At 41.5% G+C, this 20,203-nt stretch overlaps 1 protein-coding gene across 4 annotated transcripts in view; it reads right to left on the minus strand.

Annotated features, from left to right (window-relative positions):
- LOC122560384 (mesothelin-like protein) overlaps positions 1-18,091 on the minus strand; it is a 36,888-nt gene extending 18,797 nt beyond the window's left edge. Inside the window, exons 1-5 of one of the 4 annotated variants that reach the window (XM_043711019.2) lie at positions 17,760-18,091; positions 12,322-12,413; positions 11,240-11,271; positions 9,663-9,756; positions 4,705-4,886 (exon numbers count right to left, since the gene is read on the minus strand). In XM_043711019.2, the coding sequence (XP_043566954.2) occupies positions 4,705-4,886; positions 9,663-9,756; positions 11,240-11,271; positions 12,322-12,376 (363 nt within the window). In that variant the 5' untranslated portion in view covers positions 12,377-12,413; positions 17,760-18,091. Of the gene's footprint in view, positions 1-4,704; positions 4,887-9,662; positions 9,757-11,239; positions 11,272-12,321; positions 12,414-12,701; positions 12,740-14,307; positions 14,441-17,759 lie in introns of those variants that run through there. The other 3 variants (XM_043711020.2, XM_043711021.2, XM_043711022.2) reach the window with 3 other exon arrangements.
- Positions 18,092-20,203: the final 2,112 nt, after the last annotated feature.

Consider the following 20,203-nt stretch of genomic DNA (forward strand, 5'->3'; position numbering starts at 1 on the left):
GAATCTGCGCATTGTGTTTTTTGAGTATCCGTTCTTCTTGAATACGTCGTATAGGTGGTTCTCCTCTGTTTTCCGAAGTTCGTCTGTGCTGCAGTGTGTGGAGGCTCGTTGGAATAGTGTTCTGATACAGCTTTGTTTGTGTGTGTTGGGATGGTTGCTGGTGTAGTTGAGTATTTGGTCAGTGTTTGTCGGTTTTCTGTATACGCAGGTTTGTAGTTCTCCGTTGTCCTTTCTTTCGACTGTGACGTCCAGAAATGCGAGTTTGTTGTCAATTTCTTCCTCCTTGGTGAACTTTATGCCTGTGAGGGTGTTGTTGATGATGTTAAATGTCTCTTCTATCTTGTTTCGTTTTGTGATGACAAAGGTGTCATCTACATAGCGAACCCAGATTTTTGTTTTGATGATTGGAATCCTAGTAGCACACAAACCCACCAACACTGTCAAACAAAAACTAACAAACTTAAAAGACCCAGTACAACCCATGGACAAAACCAACGTCATCTATAAAATTCCATGCAAGGACTGCCACAAACACTACGTAGGACAAACAGGAAGAAAGTTAGCCATCAGGATACACAAACACCAGCTAGCCACAAAAAGACACGCCCACCCTCTCCCTCATAGCCCTACACACGGATGAAAAAAAACACCATTTCGACTGGGACAACACATCTATCCTGGGACAGGCTAAGCAAAGACATGCCAGAGAATTCCTAGAGGCCTGGCACTCCAACCACAACGCCATAAACAAGCACATAGATCTAGATGCCATCTATAAACCCCTCAGAAAATGAACAGAAAATGACATCACCACAAACCCCAGGAACCCCATCCAGGAGAAAGATATAAATAGAAAACAGGAGACAACAGCTTCGCTTCACTTGGAGGTCGCCACTGATGATGTTACCTAGCCAGGTAATGAAACGTCTGGATATCAAACAGCTCAGCGAGAAAACCTACACCCTAGGACGTCATCTGCACAGTGGTCACTCTTACCGATAGTGTCATGGACAGATGCATCTGCATCTGGCAGATTGGCCAGGATGAGGTCAATTATGTTTTTCCTTCTTGTTGATTCCCTCACCACTTGTCCCAGACCCAGTCTAGGAGCTATGTCCTTCAGGACCCGATCAGCTTGCTCAGTGGTTCTGCTACTGAGCCACTCTTGGTGATGGACATTGAAATCCCCCATATAGGGTACATTTTGAACCTTTGCCATGCTCAGTGTTGCCTTCAAGTGTTGATCAAAATTAATCAACTGAGGGAAAATGGTAATCAGCAGGAGGTTTCCTTGCTAATGTTTAGCTTGAAACCATGAGACTTCCTGAGAACAAAGAACAAAGAACATTACAGCACAGGAACAGGGCCATCGGCCAACCAAGCCTGCACTGATCCAGATCCTTTATCTAAACCTGCCAATTTTCTAAGAATCTGTATCCCTCTGCTGCCTGCTCATTCATGTATCTGTCTAGATACGTCTTATGTGACACTATCATGCGCACCTTACCACGTTCACTGGCAACACATTCCAGGCACCCACCACCCTCTGCGCAAAGAACTTTCCACGCATATCTCCCTTAAATTTTTCCCCTCTCACCTTGAACTCATGACTCCTAGCAATTGAATCCCTCACTCTGGGAAAAAGCTGCTTGCTGTCCACCCTGTCTATACCTCTCATGATTTTGTAGATCTCAGTCAGGTCCCCCCTCAAGCTCTGTCTTTCTAATGAAAATAATCTTAATCTACTCAACCTCTCTTCATAGCTAGCGCCCTCCATACCTGGTGAACTTCCTCTGCACCCTCTCCAAAGCATCCACTTCCGTTTGGTAATGTGGCGACCAGAACTGTATGCAGTAATCCAAATGTGGCTGAACCAAAGTCTTATACAACTATGATATTATCTGCCAACTGTTGTACTCAATACCCTGTCCAATGAAGGAAAGCATGCCGTATGCCTTCTTGACCACTCTATTGACTTCTGTTGTGACCTTCGGGATACAATGGACCTGAACACCCAAATCTCTCTGTACATCAATTTTCCCCAGGGCTTTTCCATTTACTGTATAGTTCGCTCTTGAATTGGATCTTCCAAAAGACATCACCTCGCATTTGCTCAGATTGAACTCCATCTGCTTTTCTTCTGCCCAACTCTCCAATCTATCTAGATTCTGCTGCATTCTCTGACAGTTGTCTTCACTGTCTGCTACTCCACCCATCTTAGTGTCATCTGCGAACTTGTCAATGTTGATGGCTCCCAGACCAACCCCCTCCCAACTATACACAACTGTGCCGCCACCTCTGCTGGGTCTGTGCTGTCTGTGGGACAGGACATATTCAGGGATGGTGATGGGTGGGTATCTGGGACATTGTCTCTAAGAGATGATTTTGCTATTGCTTGACTAGTCTGTGAGTCAGCTCTCCCAATTTTGGCACTGGCCCCTGAATATTAGTAAGGAGGCTTTTCATGGTCAACATGGCTGTTTCTGCTGTTGACATTTTGAGATTAGATTAGATTCCCCGACAGTGTGGAAACAGGCCCTTTGGCCTAACAAGTCCAACCCTTTAAAGAGTAACCCACCTACACCCATTTCCCTCTGACTAATGCACCTAACACTATGGGCCCTTTAGCATGGCCAATTCGCCTGACCTGCACATCTTTGGACTGTGGGAGGAAACCAACGAAGACACGGGGAGAATGTGCAAACTCCACACAGACAGTTGCCCAAGGCTGGAATCGAACCTGGGTCCCTGGCACTGTGAGGCAGCAGTGCTAACTGCTGAGCCACAATGCTGCCCAATGGTGCCTAGGTCAATGCCAGGTGATCCATCCAGTTTTATTTCTTTGAGACTTCATAGTGATTGATTCAACTAAATGGCTTGCTGAGCCATTTTGGAGGGCAGTCGAGAGTCAACCACATTGCTGTGGGCCTGGAGTCACCTGTGGGCCAGACCAAGTTAGAATGGCAGATTTCGTTCCCTGAAGAACATTAGTGAGCCAGATGAGTTTCTCCAACAATCGACAATGGTTTCATTGTCATCAATAGATTCTTAATTCCAAATTTCTTTTAATTGAATTCAAATTCCACCTTCTGCAATGGCGAGATTCGAACCTGTGTCCCCAGAACATTAGTTGAGTTTGTGGATAAATAGTCCAGTGATATTACCACTCCCACTGAAGAGTAGAGGTACGAGTGGCATTTGGAGAGCTCCCTTTAGATGAAGGGTCAATGTTGAGCAGTGTTAACTTTAAGGTGAAGAGCAAGAGATTTCAAGGCAGGTGAGAATCTGGAATGCACTGCCTGCTGGGAAGGAGGGATTGGAAGGAATGGCATGTAGCTGAGGTGGGAAACCTCACAGTCTTTAAAACATTCGTGGATAAGCATTTGAAATGTCATAATGTCTAAGGCTGTGAGTGAAATACTGTAAAAGTAGGATTAGTGTGGATAGGTCAGGGCAGACCTGATAAGCTTCTTCTATGTTGTATGACTCTATGTTAATGAGGTGGAAATAGATCATCTTGGTCATGACTCAGATGTGTGGTTGGAAGATTAACTCTGGATCTTTTATGACACCAAATCTGTGACCAAACCAGTTTATAACAACTCTCTGTTGCAAGGAAGAGGGATGGAGTCAATAGTGAGAGAATGAAGCGTGAGAGTGGAGATTCCGCTCTGTACTATTGGAAATGTCATAAATGGGAGGTAACAAAATCTTTGGTTTTCTAATGGATACCCAACCCCACCCCAATTGGAACATGTTCATGGTTAACATGTTGTGCTTGCATAGTGCAGGCCTGGGCCTGGGCGACACAATGGTTAGCACTGCTGCCTCATAGTGTCAGGGACACGGGTTCAATCCCAGGCTCGGGTCACTGTCTGCGTGAAGTTTGCGCACTCTCCCTATATCTGTGTGGGTTTCCTCCAGGTCTTCCAGTTTCCTCCCACAGTCCAAAGTTGTGGCCATGCTAAATTGCCTAGTGTTCAGGGATGTGTAGGCTAGGTGCATGAGTTAGGGGATTGGGTCTGGGTGGAATACTCGTCGATGTGGACTTGTTGGGCCAAATGGCCTGTTTCCAAACTGTAGGGATTCTATGAAAAGAAAATTGGCAAATTCTATAATGAACAAGCAGTAGAATGTTGATTCAGAGGAGGAAAGAAAATTGAGGCAGTGCTAAACATTTCAGAATAAAAAGCGCTATGTTTTGTAGCCCAAGTGACCTTCTCAACCAAGTATAGATCATTTGGAAGGATAAATTATCTTTTCCTTTAGCAATCTGAGGTCTTTGGAAATCCCTTATCCCTGTGGTTTTTATGTGCCATATCTGGACATTACTGTGAACTATCTACTTTGTCATGATGATGGGCGGAAAATCTGTCCTCTCCCCTCTCATGACCTTCAATCTTTGTGTTCAGCCACACCTTCCCATACTCCCTTCAATATTGATACTAGAGAAATGCCTTGGATGTGACGCTTTTAGGATTTAATTGAAAGTCATTAACTTAATAGGAACTTCATATTGTGAAAGGAACAACAACAAAAATTGTTCAACATACGATGATCATTTAGAATCAAGATTAATGTGGTGTGAGTGCGTTATAGTGGAATGGACACACCTAGAAAAACACAGGAGAACGTAGATATTCTTCTCCAGAGTTCTGATGTTTTTCTTCTGTAAAAAGAAGTGTCTCCACCTTAAAGTCTTACCTCTCCCAGTTTTCTTTTAATAACAAATAGCTGATCTTTGTTAAAGGCTAAATTTCCCAGTTCAGTCAGGTTTGCAGCCAGGACACTATTGTTCAAACAGGCATCCAGATTGGCCGCAGTATAGGTCGATGGCAGCAAAAAATGGTCAGTTCTGTCTGGTGTTATGAAGATCAGGTCACAGCCTGTGGATGTAAAGGGAATGAAACTGGTGAGGAAGGTAACTGCAGCTTAGTTTCCCAATGAACACAATTACTTCCCATTCTTTTAATTCTTGAATTTAACCACCCACTTACGGACATCAATTCGCCCACTAGTGAGTAGGATGTCTAATATCATCCCCACCATTCACATAATTACAGGGGTTAGGGTTGGTCAGGAAAATAGCAGAAATGACTGTTACTGGATTTAATCAGTCCCTGGTTTCTTTAAACCCATGTTTTAAATGTATTCCGTTTGCTCTGTTTATCTTTCCATAGATTGTTGAATATTCCCAAGCGTTATCTGTTTTTGATTTAAGTACTTAGTAATGTAATGCAGGAAAAAAAAGTAGCTATTTAAGCCAGGACATTGCAGAGTGTTGGTGAATCTGAAATGCTGTGGACAGTGAAACTCCTGTTTCTGAATTAAGACGCTCTGATAGATAGAGGGAGGGGGTTTAGAACCTGAGCATCAGATGTCATTCACACCTTGTAGAGGGCAAAAGGGTCAGAGTGAGGATGGCGTACTGAGTAAAGGGAACACAGGTTAGGTAGAGAAAGGGACCACAGAGACCAGTTCTACCCAATAGTCAGAAGATAGTCAGAGTATAGATATCAGAACAGAAGGCTGTCCCATGTATAGAAGTGGATAACACTGTCGTTATAGAGATTCAGTAATCAATGGACAGATAACACCTTTCATGTCTGGTGCCAGGCGAGGGACATCTGAAACTAAAAGCAAGACAGTAGAGGAACAATCAGGAAAGATGGAGAGTCTGAAGAAGAGTCAAAGCAGACTCAAAACATTAGCTCTGTTTCTCTCTCCACAATGCTACCAAACCTGGTGAGTGTCTCCAGCATTCTCTGGTTTTGTTTCCAATTTCCAGCATCCATAGTGTTTTGCTTTTAATCAGAAATGAGGTTTTAGCTTCTGTTATTAAACTAAAAAAAAATGAGCAGTAATTAAACTGGGAGAGAGAAATGGAAATATGTGGGTAAAATATTAGAGCAGAAAGACAACTTTGGATGCGTGGACCAAATAAGCAATTTTTCGACAAAAACACAGAGTGTTAGGAACAAACTGAATAAATTGCTAATGTCCATTGTACTTGGAGATCATGAGATGGTAGCCAATTATTGAAGCATGGCTGCAAGGCAGTCAGGATTGTAAATTAATACACCAGTTTCCAAATTTACAGCCCAGAAAAAAAATGGCCTTAGTGGTTGAAAATGAAATCACGTCACTGTTGACGAGTGCTAGGACCCAGGCTCCCAGGTCTCTGTGGGCTTTACTGCAGCCTCACAGATCCAAGTCTTCATGAACACCTATGCAACATGCACTGATTTCTTTAGACATAAATTGTTCCTCCAGCAAGAATGCCTGAGCCACCCTGCCTGCCCTCCCTAAATGGTCAGCAACTCAAAGGCAGACTCTTAATTGGTTTGTTCTGGGGAAGCTGGAACGCACACAGCTCCTGCAATCAGACTCCTGAACCAAAAATAAATCAGGAACATTCAACCTAATCCTGGGACCCAATAACGAGCAGTGAGTCAGATTGAATTAACAACCTAATAGTGTATGAATATTTATTTAAAAGTACACAATCTGAGTTAAGTTCAATTTAATGCTCAAAAAGGAAGAAACATGAAACAGCTCCCAAAGATTTTAAATTTAGATGAGGAACGATTTCAATGGGACACGATAGGGACTGTTTGCAGCAAACTTAGCAAATCGGTTCGTGGGAAAAACAACTGAAGAGCAGCTGAAGGATTAAAAGTCAGACAAAACCAAGTTCAGGCCCTAATGGCAACAGTTGTAGTTGCCAAAAACCATTAACAACACAGACCAGAGTCAGAGTTATACAGCACGGAAACAGACCCTTCGGTCCAACTCGTCTACATCGATTAGATACCCTAAACGGACCTAGTCCCATTTGCCAGCATTTGGCCCATATCCCTCTAAACATTTGCCATTCATATACCCATCCAGATGCCTTTTAAATGTTGTAATTGTTCCAGCCTCCACCATGGGGGAGCACGGTGGCTCAGTGGTTGGCGCTGCTACCTCACAGTGCCAGGGACCCAAGTTTGACTCCCGCCACGGGTGACTGTCTGTCTGGAGTTTGCACATTCTCCCCATGTCTGTGTGGGTTTCCTCTGGGTGCTCTGGTTTCCTCCCACAGCCCAAAGATATACAGATCAGGTGAATTGGCCATGCTAAATTGCCTATAGTGTTGGCTGCATTAGTCAGGGGTAAATATAGGGGAATGGGACTGTGTGGGTTACTCTTCAGAGGGTCGGTGTGGACTTGTTGGGCCAAATGGCCTGTTTCCTCACTGTAGATAATCTAATCTAAACACTGCTTCTGGCAACCCAACTTGTCCAAACATGCACCATCCTCTGTGTGAAAAGGTCACCCGTTACGTCCCTTTTAAATCTTTCCCCTCTCACCTTAAACCCATGCCTTCTAATTTTGGACTCCTCTACCATGGGAAAAAGACCTTGGCTATTTACCCTATCCATGCCCCTTGTGATTTTATAATCCTGTGTAGCATCATTCCTCAGTAACAGACTAAAGAGAAACAATAGAAAAATGGAAACAAAACCCAGATCATGGCAAATGCAAGAGGTTCAGCAAAGCAACAAAGATTGACAAAGCAGATAATAAGTGTTACAACAGACAGAATATGAAAAGAAACCTGCAGTGAATATCAAAATCAACACAAAAAGTATTTAACGTTACATTACGGGTTAGGTACGGATCAGAAGCAATTGGGGGTCCCTTGACAACTGACACAGTAACGTTGGTGAAAATACAGAAATGGTAGTTTGCTAAGTAAGTACTTACTGTAGAAACAAGCTGGGAAGCATAAAGAATCAGGGACAAGAACTCAGCAAAAAGTAAGTTTTGTTAATGGAGAAATTAAAGAAATATACAGACCAGATGGTTTCCATTATCAATGTTTTAAAGGGAGAAGGTGAGAACATTGAAGATACCCTAACTACTGTGGGTGGCACGGTGGCACGGTGGTTAGCACTGCTGCCTCACAGTGCCAGAGACCCAGGTTCAATTCCCACCTCAGGCGACTGACTGTGTGGAGTTTCCACCGGGTGCTCTGGTTTCCTCCCACAGTCCAAAAATGGTCAGGTGAATTGGCCATGCTAAATTGCCCTAGTGTTAGGTGAAGGGGTAAATGTAGGGGAATGGGTCTGGGTGGGTTACGCTTCAGTGGGTCAGTGTGGACTTGTTGGGTTGAAGGGCCTATTTCCACACTGTAAGTAATCTAATCTAAAAAATACTATAATCTTCCAAAATTCACTCAGTTGGAGAATGGTTCCCTTCAATGGAATATTATAGCTCCGCTATTTAAGAAAGGTGATGGGGGAGAAGCTAAGGAACCAATGCTCCCAATTATGTTGTTGTGAAATTGTTATTTCTTAGGAGAGACAGGGCCATAGAGCATTTAGAAAATTTTCAATTGTCAGAGAATATTACTTTATCATTAAGTTGGAGAAGATTCAGAAAAGATTTACCAGGATTTAACAGGAATGGAGAGTTTGAGTAATAAGGAGAGGCTGGGACTTAATTCATTGGAGTGTAGGAGGTTGAGGGGTGATCTTATAGATGGTTATAAAATCATGAGGGGCATTGATAAGATTAAAGACAGATGTCTTTTTCCTAGGGTGGGGCACTTAAGATTAGGGAGTGTACTTTTAAGGTAAGTCGAGAAAGATTTAAAACAGACATGAGGGGCAATTTTTTTTCCACAAAGTGTGGTTCATGTTTAGAATGAACTTCCAGAGGAATTGGTGGATACAGGTACAGTTAAAATGTTTAAAAGACATTTATGTAAGTACGTGAATATGAAATGTTATTTAAAGTGAGAGAGAGATTTAAAAAAGACATGAAGGGCAATTTTTTTTACGTAGAGAATGGTTCATGTGTGAAATGAATTTTAAATGAGTAGATGTGGATACAGACGAAAGTGAAAACTGCAGATGCTGGAGATAAGAGTCAAGATTAGAGTGGTGCTGGAAAAGCACAGCAGGTCAGGCAGCATCCGAGGAGCAGGAAAATCGACATTTCAGGCTGAAGCCCTTCATCAGGAATGAGGCTGGAAATGTGAATTTTTCTACAGGTGGAGGACTGCATTTACATTATCATCCAGGTCAACATCAAGATGTGGATACAGTTACAACGTTTAAAATACATCTAAGTAAGATCGTGAATAAGAAATGCTTGGAAGAATATGGGCCAAGTGCGGGCAGATGGGACTAGTTTAGTTTGGGCACATGGTCAGCATGGACTAGTTGGACTGAAGGGTCTGTTTTCATGTTTTCTGACTCCATGACTCTATGATGCTAGAACATATTATTTCAGGTACCATTTTCTGCCTTCCTCTGCAGTGGCCTTCCTTTAGTCTTTAAGTTGAAATCAAAGCTCCCCACACACTTTCTTTCTCAAACTCACTTTTTGTTCCAGGACCTTAAATTTTGGAACTCCCAAACATTGTAAAATCTGCAGCTTTTTAAAATGAGGTTTGCAGCAGAAAGTTCATTGCTTCTCATTTAATTTGTTCCACTTTATTTCTTATGCAGCTTGTCAGCGCTATGCATGTGAATTTTGATTGTTTAATCGAGTTTCATTTTAAAAAGAAAGCTCAGGGGAAAGTTTGCATTCTTCTTCAGATGGAGGACTGCATTTACATTACCATCCAGTTCAACATCAAGAAATATCTAACTTAATTGCTGGTTAAATACCTGCAGCACGTTGTACTCTTTCTTTTACCAGCATTGGGGGGCATTTTTCCAACTGTTTATTCAAAGATCCATCATGGACTTTTTCAGTAAAAGTCTGCAGAGTGGAGAACATGGTTATAGTTATTTAATTTGTACAGTATGAATATATAATGAAATTTATTATCTGTTTAGAATTCCTACAGTGTGGGAACAGGCCATTCGGCCTATTGAATCCACACTGACCCTCTGAAGAGCAGCCTAACCAGATCCACCTCATCTCTGCACCCCAGCATTTCCTTTGGCTAGTCCATCTAGCCTGCACAACCCTGGACATCATGGGGCAATTTAGCACAGTCAGTCCATCTAACCTGCACATCTTTGGACTGTAGGCAGAAATCCACACAGACAATGTGCACAGTCCACAGAGATGTCGCCTCAGGATAGAATCGAACCCGGATCCTGTGAGGCAGCAGCACTAACCACTTAGCCACCATGCCAACGCCAGTATAATTATTTTATTTTCCTGTTTTTCGTTGGCTTTAGGTTTCGGATGTTGCTATTAAGTGCAGTGTGTATGGCCTATTACTAGTTTCCCTTGAGAAAGTGGTTCTGAACCTCTTTCTGGAACTACAGCAGTCCCTGCACTGAAGACACTCTCACATTGCTGTCAGGTAGAAACTTCTAGGATTTTGTCTAAGGGATAGAGGCAATATATGCCCAGATTAGACTTGCAGTAGAAGTTGTGGTTTTCCCATATGTCTGCTCTCCTTGTCCTTCTAGGTAGTGGACTTTGCTAGTTTTGAAGATTTTATCAAAGGACCTTTGATCAGACAGCACAGTACATTCTGCATACAGTACAACTGGCAGCCACAGTTGAGAGAGTGGATGTTTATGATGGTAAGATGAATAGCTTTGCATTTTCCGCAATAGAGTTGAGTTTGGCAAATGTTGTTACGATCGAAACCTGTGGTGCTGGAAAAGCACAGCAGGTCAGGCAGCATCCGAGGAGCAGGAGAATCAACATTTCAGGCATAATCCTTTCATCAGGAAGCGTCCATTCTCCTGCTCCTTGGATGCTGCCTGACCTACTGTGATTTTCCAGCGCCACATTTTTTGACTCTGATCTCCAGCTTCTGCAGTCCTCACTTTCTCCAAAAGTTGTTATAGTAGCAATTATATGAAGTAGGAACTATTGTAACAACATTTGTGAAATGATTGAACTTGACAACCAATGTGTGTACCGTGGGTGCTGTGCAACAGATTTTGGTTTCTGCTGCCGAGGTGTAAAGAAACAGTCGGCTGCAGAGACAGATCTGCAGGTAATGTGGATCACAAACTAATCATAGAGCTTTCATGATTGGACTTCTTTACTGCACACCCCGATTGTCTGCTCTGTGCTGGGGTTTGGTGTTACTTTACACTTGACCAATATAAACAATGTTGATTTGCCAGCCCAACGTGGTAACAATTCTAATGTCTATTGCTCTACCATTTTAGAAAAACTAATGCTGAGACATGAGATTATTGTAATCTCTCCAATTCACTAGTGACTTGGACCTGCAATACTTGAAGTGTATCATGCATTAAATCTTTCTTACCTGGTGAGTACTAGAAATGGCCACAAAGAAGCCTAGAGTAAAACACGAAGAACATGTTTTAACTATAATCTATCTGGTTTACAACTCATTTATGAAAAGAAACATATTCGTGTTCCTGTGTTTGAGAACTCTGAGACACTCAGGTCCCAGCCAGATTTCGGAATTATGTCGGTGTCTCGTGAAATTACATGATATCAAATGGCAATGGATTACCTCTTCAACAATGAACTGCTTCTGTATGGTTCACTCTGGCAATGGGGGCTGGACAATTCCATCCCCTGCTGAAGGGGGAAGATTTTGACTACCCTTTAGTCACACAGAATGGCTAATGGTACAATTTTGTGTTACATCTTTCAATAATTTGTCCAACATAAAACTTGCCTTTGTTTGCTAGTTCAGTTTGCATTGCAAAAACCCCCAACATTTCAGCTTAATTGTCTGCAACATTATTCTGGCTAAGACACATCGAAGCTTAACTAACGTTACTGATCTGTTTATAATTTCCCCTCGTAAAGTTAGCATAGAAAATAGCTGTTAAAGGATTTTTTTTCTTCAGAGGTGTTTCTATGTATCTAAGGTATGTAAACAGAGGACCGTTGGTAGCCACAAAAAAAATTGCTATCCTTGCTGCTACTAATTAGCATGCCTAAGGTTAATGGGATGGATTAATTTTGATTTGACAGTTTATTCACCCTTAAGGAGGTGGTGTCAATAAAGCAGCCCTTTACAAACTTCCTAGCTCAGGACATTGAAGCAGAATAAACCCATAAATAAAATAGATACAGGGTCAAATGGAACTGAGGTTCAAAAGCTGGATTGTCACAGACTGCATGCTTGACACCCCAATCTTAATGATATTGAACACAAAACCAGAAGTTGCTAGAGAAACTCAGCAGTTCTAGCAGCATCTGTGGGCAGAAAGTAGATTTAAACCTGGGTCCAGTGGCCCTTCTTCAGAACTGTTAAGTTTCTCCAGTAATTTCTGTTTTTGTTTCAGATTTTCAGCATCCACAGTTCTTTGTTTTATTTTAATGATACGCAGTTAGATTTCAGGAACACACTATCTGGCAGGATTGACTCACCAAAGGCAATTTTCATCAACATGGTCTTCAGGGAAATGGTCAAATTGGACAACATTCTCTTCTACATCATGGTTAGAAGTCCAAATAGTTCTCTGCAAAAGGAAGCAATAATCTTTGACTTTGTTAAATTGGTCAGACTTTATCAATATCTTATGATGTTACACTACTAGAAATCTCTAATAGGTCATTCAGTCCCTCGTGTTCTGCTTCAAATAGATCAGTGTGATCAAATAGATCATAGAACTTTGCTATTTATTAACCACACCTAGTAGTTAATAATCTTGTTTAACAAAAGTCTGCCAAATTCTTGTTAAAAATATTTTGATTTACAAAAATACTGTCCTCACAGTAAGAAGGAATTAAATGTTTATTATCTTTACCAAGCTTATAGCATTATTTTTGTTCCTGTAAAGTGCACAGTCTTTTGAAGATTACTCTGAAAGGGTATGGTATGTTAAATGTTAGAGCAACAGGTTAAGCTAGCTGTTTCACTCTCCTGCTATGCATGTCACAACAAGCAGTGTTCAGCGCTAATAGGATTCTTCTGTCAAGCCAAAGAAACATTCTGACTATAACACAAATTAATAATATGGCATATGACTTTCTGTGCATAAAAGCTGCCACATTTTGATGATTTCAATTGGCTTTATCATAGCTTTTATGGGATGGTTTACAGAAAGGTTTAGCTTAGCACACTAATTCCAGATGGGGCAGGTTGTCTTACAGGGAATGCCTCGACAGCTTTTGGTGGTATAGTGAATAACAAAGTTATCTAAGATTATAAAGAGATCTTGATCAACTGGGTCAATGGGCTGAAGAGTAGCAAACGGAGCTTAATTTGGATAAATATGAGATATTGCATTTCGGTAGAACAAAGAAAGGCAAGACATCTACAATTAAAAGTAGAACCTTGGGCAGTGTTGTAGAACAGAGAGACCTGGGGGCTCAGGTACATAATTCTTTGATGTTTGCATTACATATAGATAGGGTGTTTAAGAAGGCATTCAGTATGCTTGTCTTCAATGCTCAGACCTTTGAGTATAGAGGTTGGGACGGCCTTTTGAGGACATTGGTGATGCCTTTTCTGGAGTATTATGTCCAATTCTGGTCTACCTGTTATACGAAGGATATTATTAAGCTGGAGAGGGTTCAGAAGAGATTTAACCAGGATGTTGCATGGGAATTAAGAGTTTAAGTTATTAGGAGAGGCTCGATAGACTGGGTCTTTTCTCATTTAGTGTAAGAGGTTGAGGGGTGACTTGAAAGAGGTTTATAATATCATGAGGGGTATAGATAAAGTGAATGGCAAGTGTCTTTTCCCTAGGGTGAGAGATTTCAAGACTAGGGAGCATATTTTTGACATGAGAGGAGACAGATTTAAAAAAGACATGAGGGGTGACTTATTTACATAGAGAGTGGTCCATGTATGGAATGAACTTTAAGTGGTGGATGTGGATACAGTTACAACATTTAAAAGATATTTTGATAGGTACATGAATAAAAAGTGTTTGGAGAGATAAGGGCCAAGTGTAGGCAGGTGGGGCTAGTTTAGTTTGGGATTATGGTCAGCAGGAACTGGTTGGACCGAAGGGTCTGTTTCCATACTGTATGACTGGTTTATAAAATGAATTTTGATTACAATGAGAGTTGCACTTTAAAATTAAACATTTCTCACCCTCACGTGCTCAGTGATCTCCAAGTTGTCAAAGATAACAAACACAGTCGATGTACTATTCACACCTTAATTCCTCAGGCCCTGATGCTCCTTAATTGAATAGCATGACAGGACAAGTTTTATACAGTGTTGTTGTGAAACAAGAGCATTCCACCTTGCTATTGGAAATTAACATTTCACAAGCTATGCTTGTCCTCTTAAGTGAATGAAATGGGTAACATAAACAGAGTAATCTTAAAACAGAGACTTTTAACCAAAGAGTTGCACTTGAGTTAGATGAGTTAACAAAGGAGAAACAAAATCACACTTACTTTGTGTCAGCAGTATAAATCAAGGTTTCTTCTTTTGTTTGGTTTTTATATTAGCAAAAATCTACCCAGCTACAATGCCATGATTCATCTTAAAAGATCAAGGCCAAAGTTTGCTTTGCATTTATATCAATAAAACTGTGGGAAACATCGCTGGAGGAAATACATGGTTAGCAGTACAATGCAGAGAATGCAAAGAATATTTGAGATCAAAAAATGTCCATGTGACATATCCTGCAAACCAGATTCTAAAAATGTAAGAACAGAAGAATAATGGGGTGCAGACTTTTAAAAGTATATAGTAAAATCCAATGGGATTCTAAGTTTAGTCTATCATTAAATATCACAAATCAGCTGTCCAGTCAACTGAGCTAACTGAGCCCCAGTACTGCGTGCGGTGTGGGTGCTGCATGATAGGGAAGATGTGAATGCATGGGAGAATGCAGGAGCAGTTTGAAGAAAGATTCCAGTTGTGACAGCAGACTGAAGAAGATGGGATTGTTCTCCTTGGAGAGACGAAGGTTGGGAGGAGGTTTGACAGGGGTTTTCAGAAGCATGAGCAGGCTGGATACAGTAGCATAGGGAGAAGCTGTTCCCACTTGTCAAACTAAAGAATGAGAAGCTTAGATTTAAAGCAACATGCAAACAAAGCAAGGGTGATGTAAGAAAAACATTTTTCAGACAGCGAGGTGTGAGAGTACAGGTCAATTAGTGTACGGAATGCACTACCTGGCCATGTGGTGGAGACAGGTTCAATTGAGACATTCACAAGGATATTAGATAATTATTTGGATAGAAATAGAAGGCAGGGATATGGGGGAAATGACATTAACTAGCACCAGATGATTGAAGCATTGGAGGAACAGTGTGCTGAATGGCCTCTTTCTATCATTCTATAGTTCAGTTGAGCTCCCAACATGAGGTTCAATCTGGGCATGAGCTCACTCTCATTATGTCACTGAACCTAAGTCAATCATATAGCAACAGCATGTCAACATTCAGGCTAAAACATAACCCCAACTAATGTTTAGGTGGGACAGTCGATCAGAAAATTTACCTCTCGGTGATAAGTTTCATGATAAACACGCGTAAAGGAAGTCTATCAAATGATACAGTAGCTGGGCAAGAGAATGGGATTAAAGTAGCACTTATATAATGGGCCAATGGTCACCTTTGCTGTGATTGGTCTGACATCCATTAGTCACAATACAGACACTCTGACATATCACTGATAGATTCACAAAAACGTTTCAATGTCACTACTAAACGCTTATAATGCTTCTGATGTTGAGAGATGTGGAAAATGGCTGCAGAGCTATAGAAGTCAGGCTTTGAAGAAGTGGCAAGAGAATAACCAAAGGCATAGATTTAAAAGGAAGGGGAGATGATGGAGTGCAGGCAGCTGAAGACCGTGATGCAGGAGATAAAGGGGGAGAGGCAAGGAGACAGGGTCAGAGGACTGCAGTGGGGAGGCAATGACACTCTTATTGAGTTGGACAATAGACAAGAGACAGGAGGAAGATGCCCAGGAGGGCAAGTGCACAGAGTCACAGAAGATATCATTCAGATGTATAGCTAGAGCTGATACATTAATAAGTGAGGGAGTGAAACCTGATGGAAGAGATTCAAGCATAACGTGGCAAAAAAAGGCTGGAAATGGATTTGCAGCACAACGTATGTTTGGAGAAAAAAGAGAGATTGTAGATGAGATGATAGTTTTCAAGGACTTAAAGGGTTGAGCATGAGAAAGGGTAATGCCACTAGCAGTGTTGAAAAGATGATTGGGCTGGGTTGATCAGAATTGATGACAGAATAATTTACAATTTAAGGATCAGAAAGGAAAGTTGGGTGGTTGGCAATTGGTTGAGAATGGGATCATTCAAGAGGGCAGACAGTAAGCGTCATGGTCAAAATGAGGCCCAAAGACATGTTGTGAGAGAAACTATAGAAAAAATAATGTAAATTGAAGGTTGGGGGAGCTGGTTTGGGTGGGATGGATGGTCATAAGGGTAGTTTTGGTTCTTGAGGAAGAAGGAGAAAGAGCTGAAACAGACAAATGCATAGTGTCAATTTTAGTGACATATTCATGGCTCCTCACACTTATTGTTGGAACAGAGGGTAGAAAAGAGGAGTTCAAGAGTGTTGACAATGGAGGAAAAAAGCCAAAAATATTTTTGTTCTTCAGGATGGTCCTAGTGGGTAGTTTTGACAGAGAAGAAGGAACCACTTTATAGGATCCAGTCAGGCCTACTGATCTACTGCTAAACCAATATGTACCTAGTGCACTGAAGTAACTCAATAATAATTTTACGTCTTGCCAAAACCATGCCTCTCAAGGAGTGCCTGGTTAGCAGAATTGAGCTACCAACAGGGATAGCCAAACTGAAAGAAATAGTTTAGACAAAAGCTTAACAAGCTAAAGATGAGGATTGGTTGAGGCAAATGAATGGCCAAAGTGACTTGGAAAAGAAATGTCCTGTCGGTGCCGGGGGGAGGGGGAGTGGATAGCGGGAGGAGGGTGGTGGTGTTTTATCATGTGTACAGTGTCTAACTTTAATCTGTCAAGCTATGCTTCTTGGGTCCAAGTTATTTTCTGTGAGCATTCTTTATTCACAGCTTCATGGAGACACACATTCTCTCCCTTTCAGTTCTCTCTACACCAACATGGTAACACTAACACCATTATTCCATTACCGTCATTACACATTCTGTTGGTATCTCATCATAGAAGGAGTGGTTAGACATAGATGTAACAAAACAAGGCGTGTCTTAAGTCAACATCATGGGCGTAGAGAAAGTGATTAGAGCAAACGTGTTGGCATGTGTGTATGGCATATTCAGAGCATGGTATAGGGAGGACAGCTGCATGTTGAATTCAGAGAAAAGGGCTGAGTGTTAGTTTCTCTCAGTTTCCACCAACAAAAATAGAAAGATGAAAGAGCTGCACCTTCTGTGATCTGAGTGTGTTCTACATGCTTCACATCCATTTATAAACTTTTGAAGGGTGGTCACTGTTGTCGTGCAGGAAGCATTGCTCTGCAACTTGTGCAGATAACCAATGCCATTGGTCAATGAGGAACTGCTCTTAGACAACGAGAATTTCCATCCCAAGGTCCTAAGTTCTGGGAAACACCCAATTGACAAGTTAAATGCCTAGTGGTCTCTTAACTTCTGCAGGCTTTCCATAACAGAGGCAACATAGAGCTTCCAGTAGTTTCCTAGGAGACAGGCAAGACCCCTGTTATCAACATGAAATTCTATCTATAGATAAATAAAAAGGAAGTGTTTGTTTCTGTCAAGTGTTTAACTTGCGCATCCCATTTTGACAAAGAGCAAATTAACATAATTTTGCCTCAATCACAAAGCAATTTTTAACTCTAACTCACTCTTTCTTGCAACAATATAAACATTATAATTTGAATATCCATTTAAAATCTGAAGTAAGTTTTACTCACCGTTGCACTGCACAGTACTAGATTAACAACAGTTTAATGTTGACTAATAGAATGTACATCTCCCAGTAGCTTACTTTTTAAATTACTTTAGTGCCTGTGAAGTAAATTTCTGATCATGTTTCTGGGAGTCAGGGCTGCACTAAGGCATTTCATCTATAACATCGCTTCATAGGAAAGTCCAGGTGTGGTGCATGAATAGTTGTGCAATGGTCTTATTTGAACTGACATGCAAAATTTGAAATTAGTTGGATTTGTTTTGCTTTTCGCTTTCATAGCTTTTACTTCATGCCAAAACCATGTTGAATTCTTAGTCAGGGAGTGCCTGGTTGTAGGACACTGATTGAGAGAATTCTGGAGAAATGTAACCATTCATCTGTGAGTCGATGGGAGCGATCTCCGCTCAGAATCTGGGCTGACACTCAGAATGCAGAAATGCTGATCTCCCTCGCATGTCTTTCATTTGAACGAGACACTAAACCGATGTCCTAATGGATGAGTTTTCCCAGTGCCTTGTCCAGTATTTATGGTGTCCCAAACAAGTATTTGCATGATAAAAGAAATAATTGCCACACCCAAGATTATTTCTAGGGCACCACCCACTTAAAGGAAGCTGCAAACTTGATGCCATTTGGTGGGTCTAGGAATTAACAGATATCTCTTAAATTCATTCTTGGGATGGGTTAATTACTGGTGTTCATTACCAGTGCCCTAACTGCCCTTGGGCAAGTGGTGATGAGCTATATTATTCTTTCTTTCTTTTTTCTTTTTTTCCCCAGCACCCATGTTGTGTGTGTGCAGGTGTAAGACACAGTGAAAGACACAAGATGCAAGAATCTTTATTCATTTCCCACCACCAGGAAGAAAGGAAACACCCGAGTGGCCAATGACAAGCAGTGCCCTTCACCTCAAAGGGCAATGCTGTGTGATCAAACAGTGAAGGGGAGGGCAGGAATTAAATCAAAATAGAGTTGGAGGGAGAAATAATGCACTCCACTCCCTGCGGCGCCCACCTCTCCCTGAACAACTCCAGAGTGTCGGTGGACACCGCGTGCTCCTTTTCCAGAGACACCTGGGCTATGAGCTATATTATTAAGTGCAATAGGCCAATTATGAGTGTAATTAAGATTCAACCAAACTGTGGTGGATCTGGAGTTACACATAGGTCATACTAGGTAAGTTGTCAGCTTTCCTTCTCCAAAGGATTCAGTGAACCAGATTTTATTTAATAACAATACAATAACTCCCAGTCACTGAATCTTTTGGGGGTTTTTTTGGCTATATCTGAGCTACATTAAGTTTTATGGAAGGTTGCTCACTCCTAGTGAAACGTTTTTCCATCCTGCCATATTAATTAGTACCCTATCTTTATGGTACCTTCATGTTAGATTCTGGCAATATGTTAATTAACCATCTTAAAGTCCCTTAATTAGCCTTAAGTAACTTAACTGATTGCCCATTTCTGGTCAGTGGGTGGCATTGTCCAGTTATTCAGAAAGGATTAGAGTGGGTGCTGAAAGATCACAGTAAGTCAGGCAGAATCCGGAGAGCAGGAAAATTGACTATTCAGGCAAAAGCCCTTCATCAGGAATTGCTGATGAAAGGCTTTTGCCCAAAATGTCAATTTTCCTGCTCCTCGGAAGCTGCCTGACTTGCTGTGTTTTTCCAGTGCTCACTCTAATCTTGACAGTTATTCAGAATATTGGGCTCATGTCCAAATGCCTTCCTCTGCCAGTTTACAACCCTACCCTCCCATTCCACCTTGAAAGGGCTAGTAACATCTGGTTTGGGCCTCTGAATTACAAGTTCAGTGATGTGACCACCATATGCCATAGCTCTTAGAAAGAAGGAGCAGATTTCCCTTCACCTCCTTTGTAAAGGATAAGGAAACGAGCCAGAGGTCTATGGAAAGATGTCTGATCATCAGGACCCAGGCCACACGACAGCCAGTTGGCCCCAGCAGCAGCTCAGTATTCTTGGTTTCATCTGAAACATCAGCTGACAATGATCCTTTCAGTTATTGAGAGATTGGGAATTTCAGAACTGGCAACATTCAGAATATCCACTTCTATTCTACACTGTTGGAAATGCCCTTAAGGGCAGTTAGGAATATGTTCAAAAGGCAGCGGTCATTTGGATGCCAGAAGAACGCCAAAAGATACGTTGGCAATGCCAGTCTTCAAAATTCATTGAGTCTGTATGACTAATCCTTTCCAGTTTCTTTTGCTACTCCAAAAACAGCTTTCTTGTGTCCTTGCGGGGTGTGGTTATTTATCCCACAGTATTATTACATCTCCCAGTCTTCAACTTAACAAGTTACAATACAATGAAAGGCGAGGTCCCAGCCTCTGCACTTTCCAGCCTGTGAAACGGTGCCATACAGGTGTGGTTAATACACTGCATTCAAGCACAAAGCTGCAGTGTTGTTGTTCAACGAGTCCCTAATT

The sequence above is a fragment of the Chiloscyllium plagiosum genome, unplaced genomic scaffold (genome assembly GCF_037043375.1).
Source record: "Chiloscyllium plagiosum isolate Xiang-an unplaced genomic scaffold, Cpla_swu_hap1 HiC_scaffold_20, whole genome shotgun sequence".
Taxonomy (NCBI): domain Eukaryota; kingdom Metazoa; phylum Chordata; class Chondrichthyes; order Orectolobiformes; family Hemiscylliidae; genus Chiloscyllium; species Chiloscyllium plagiosum.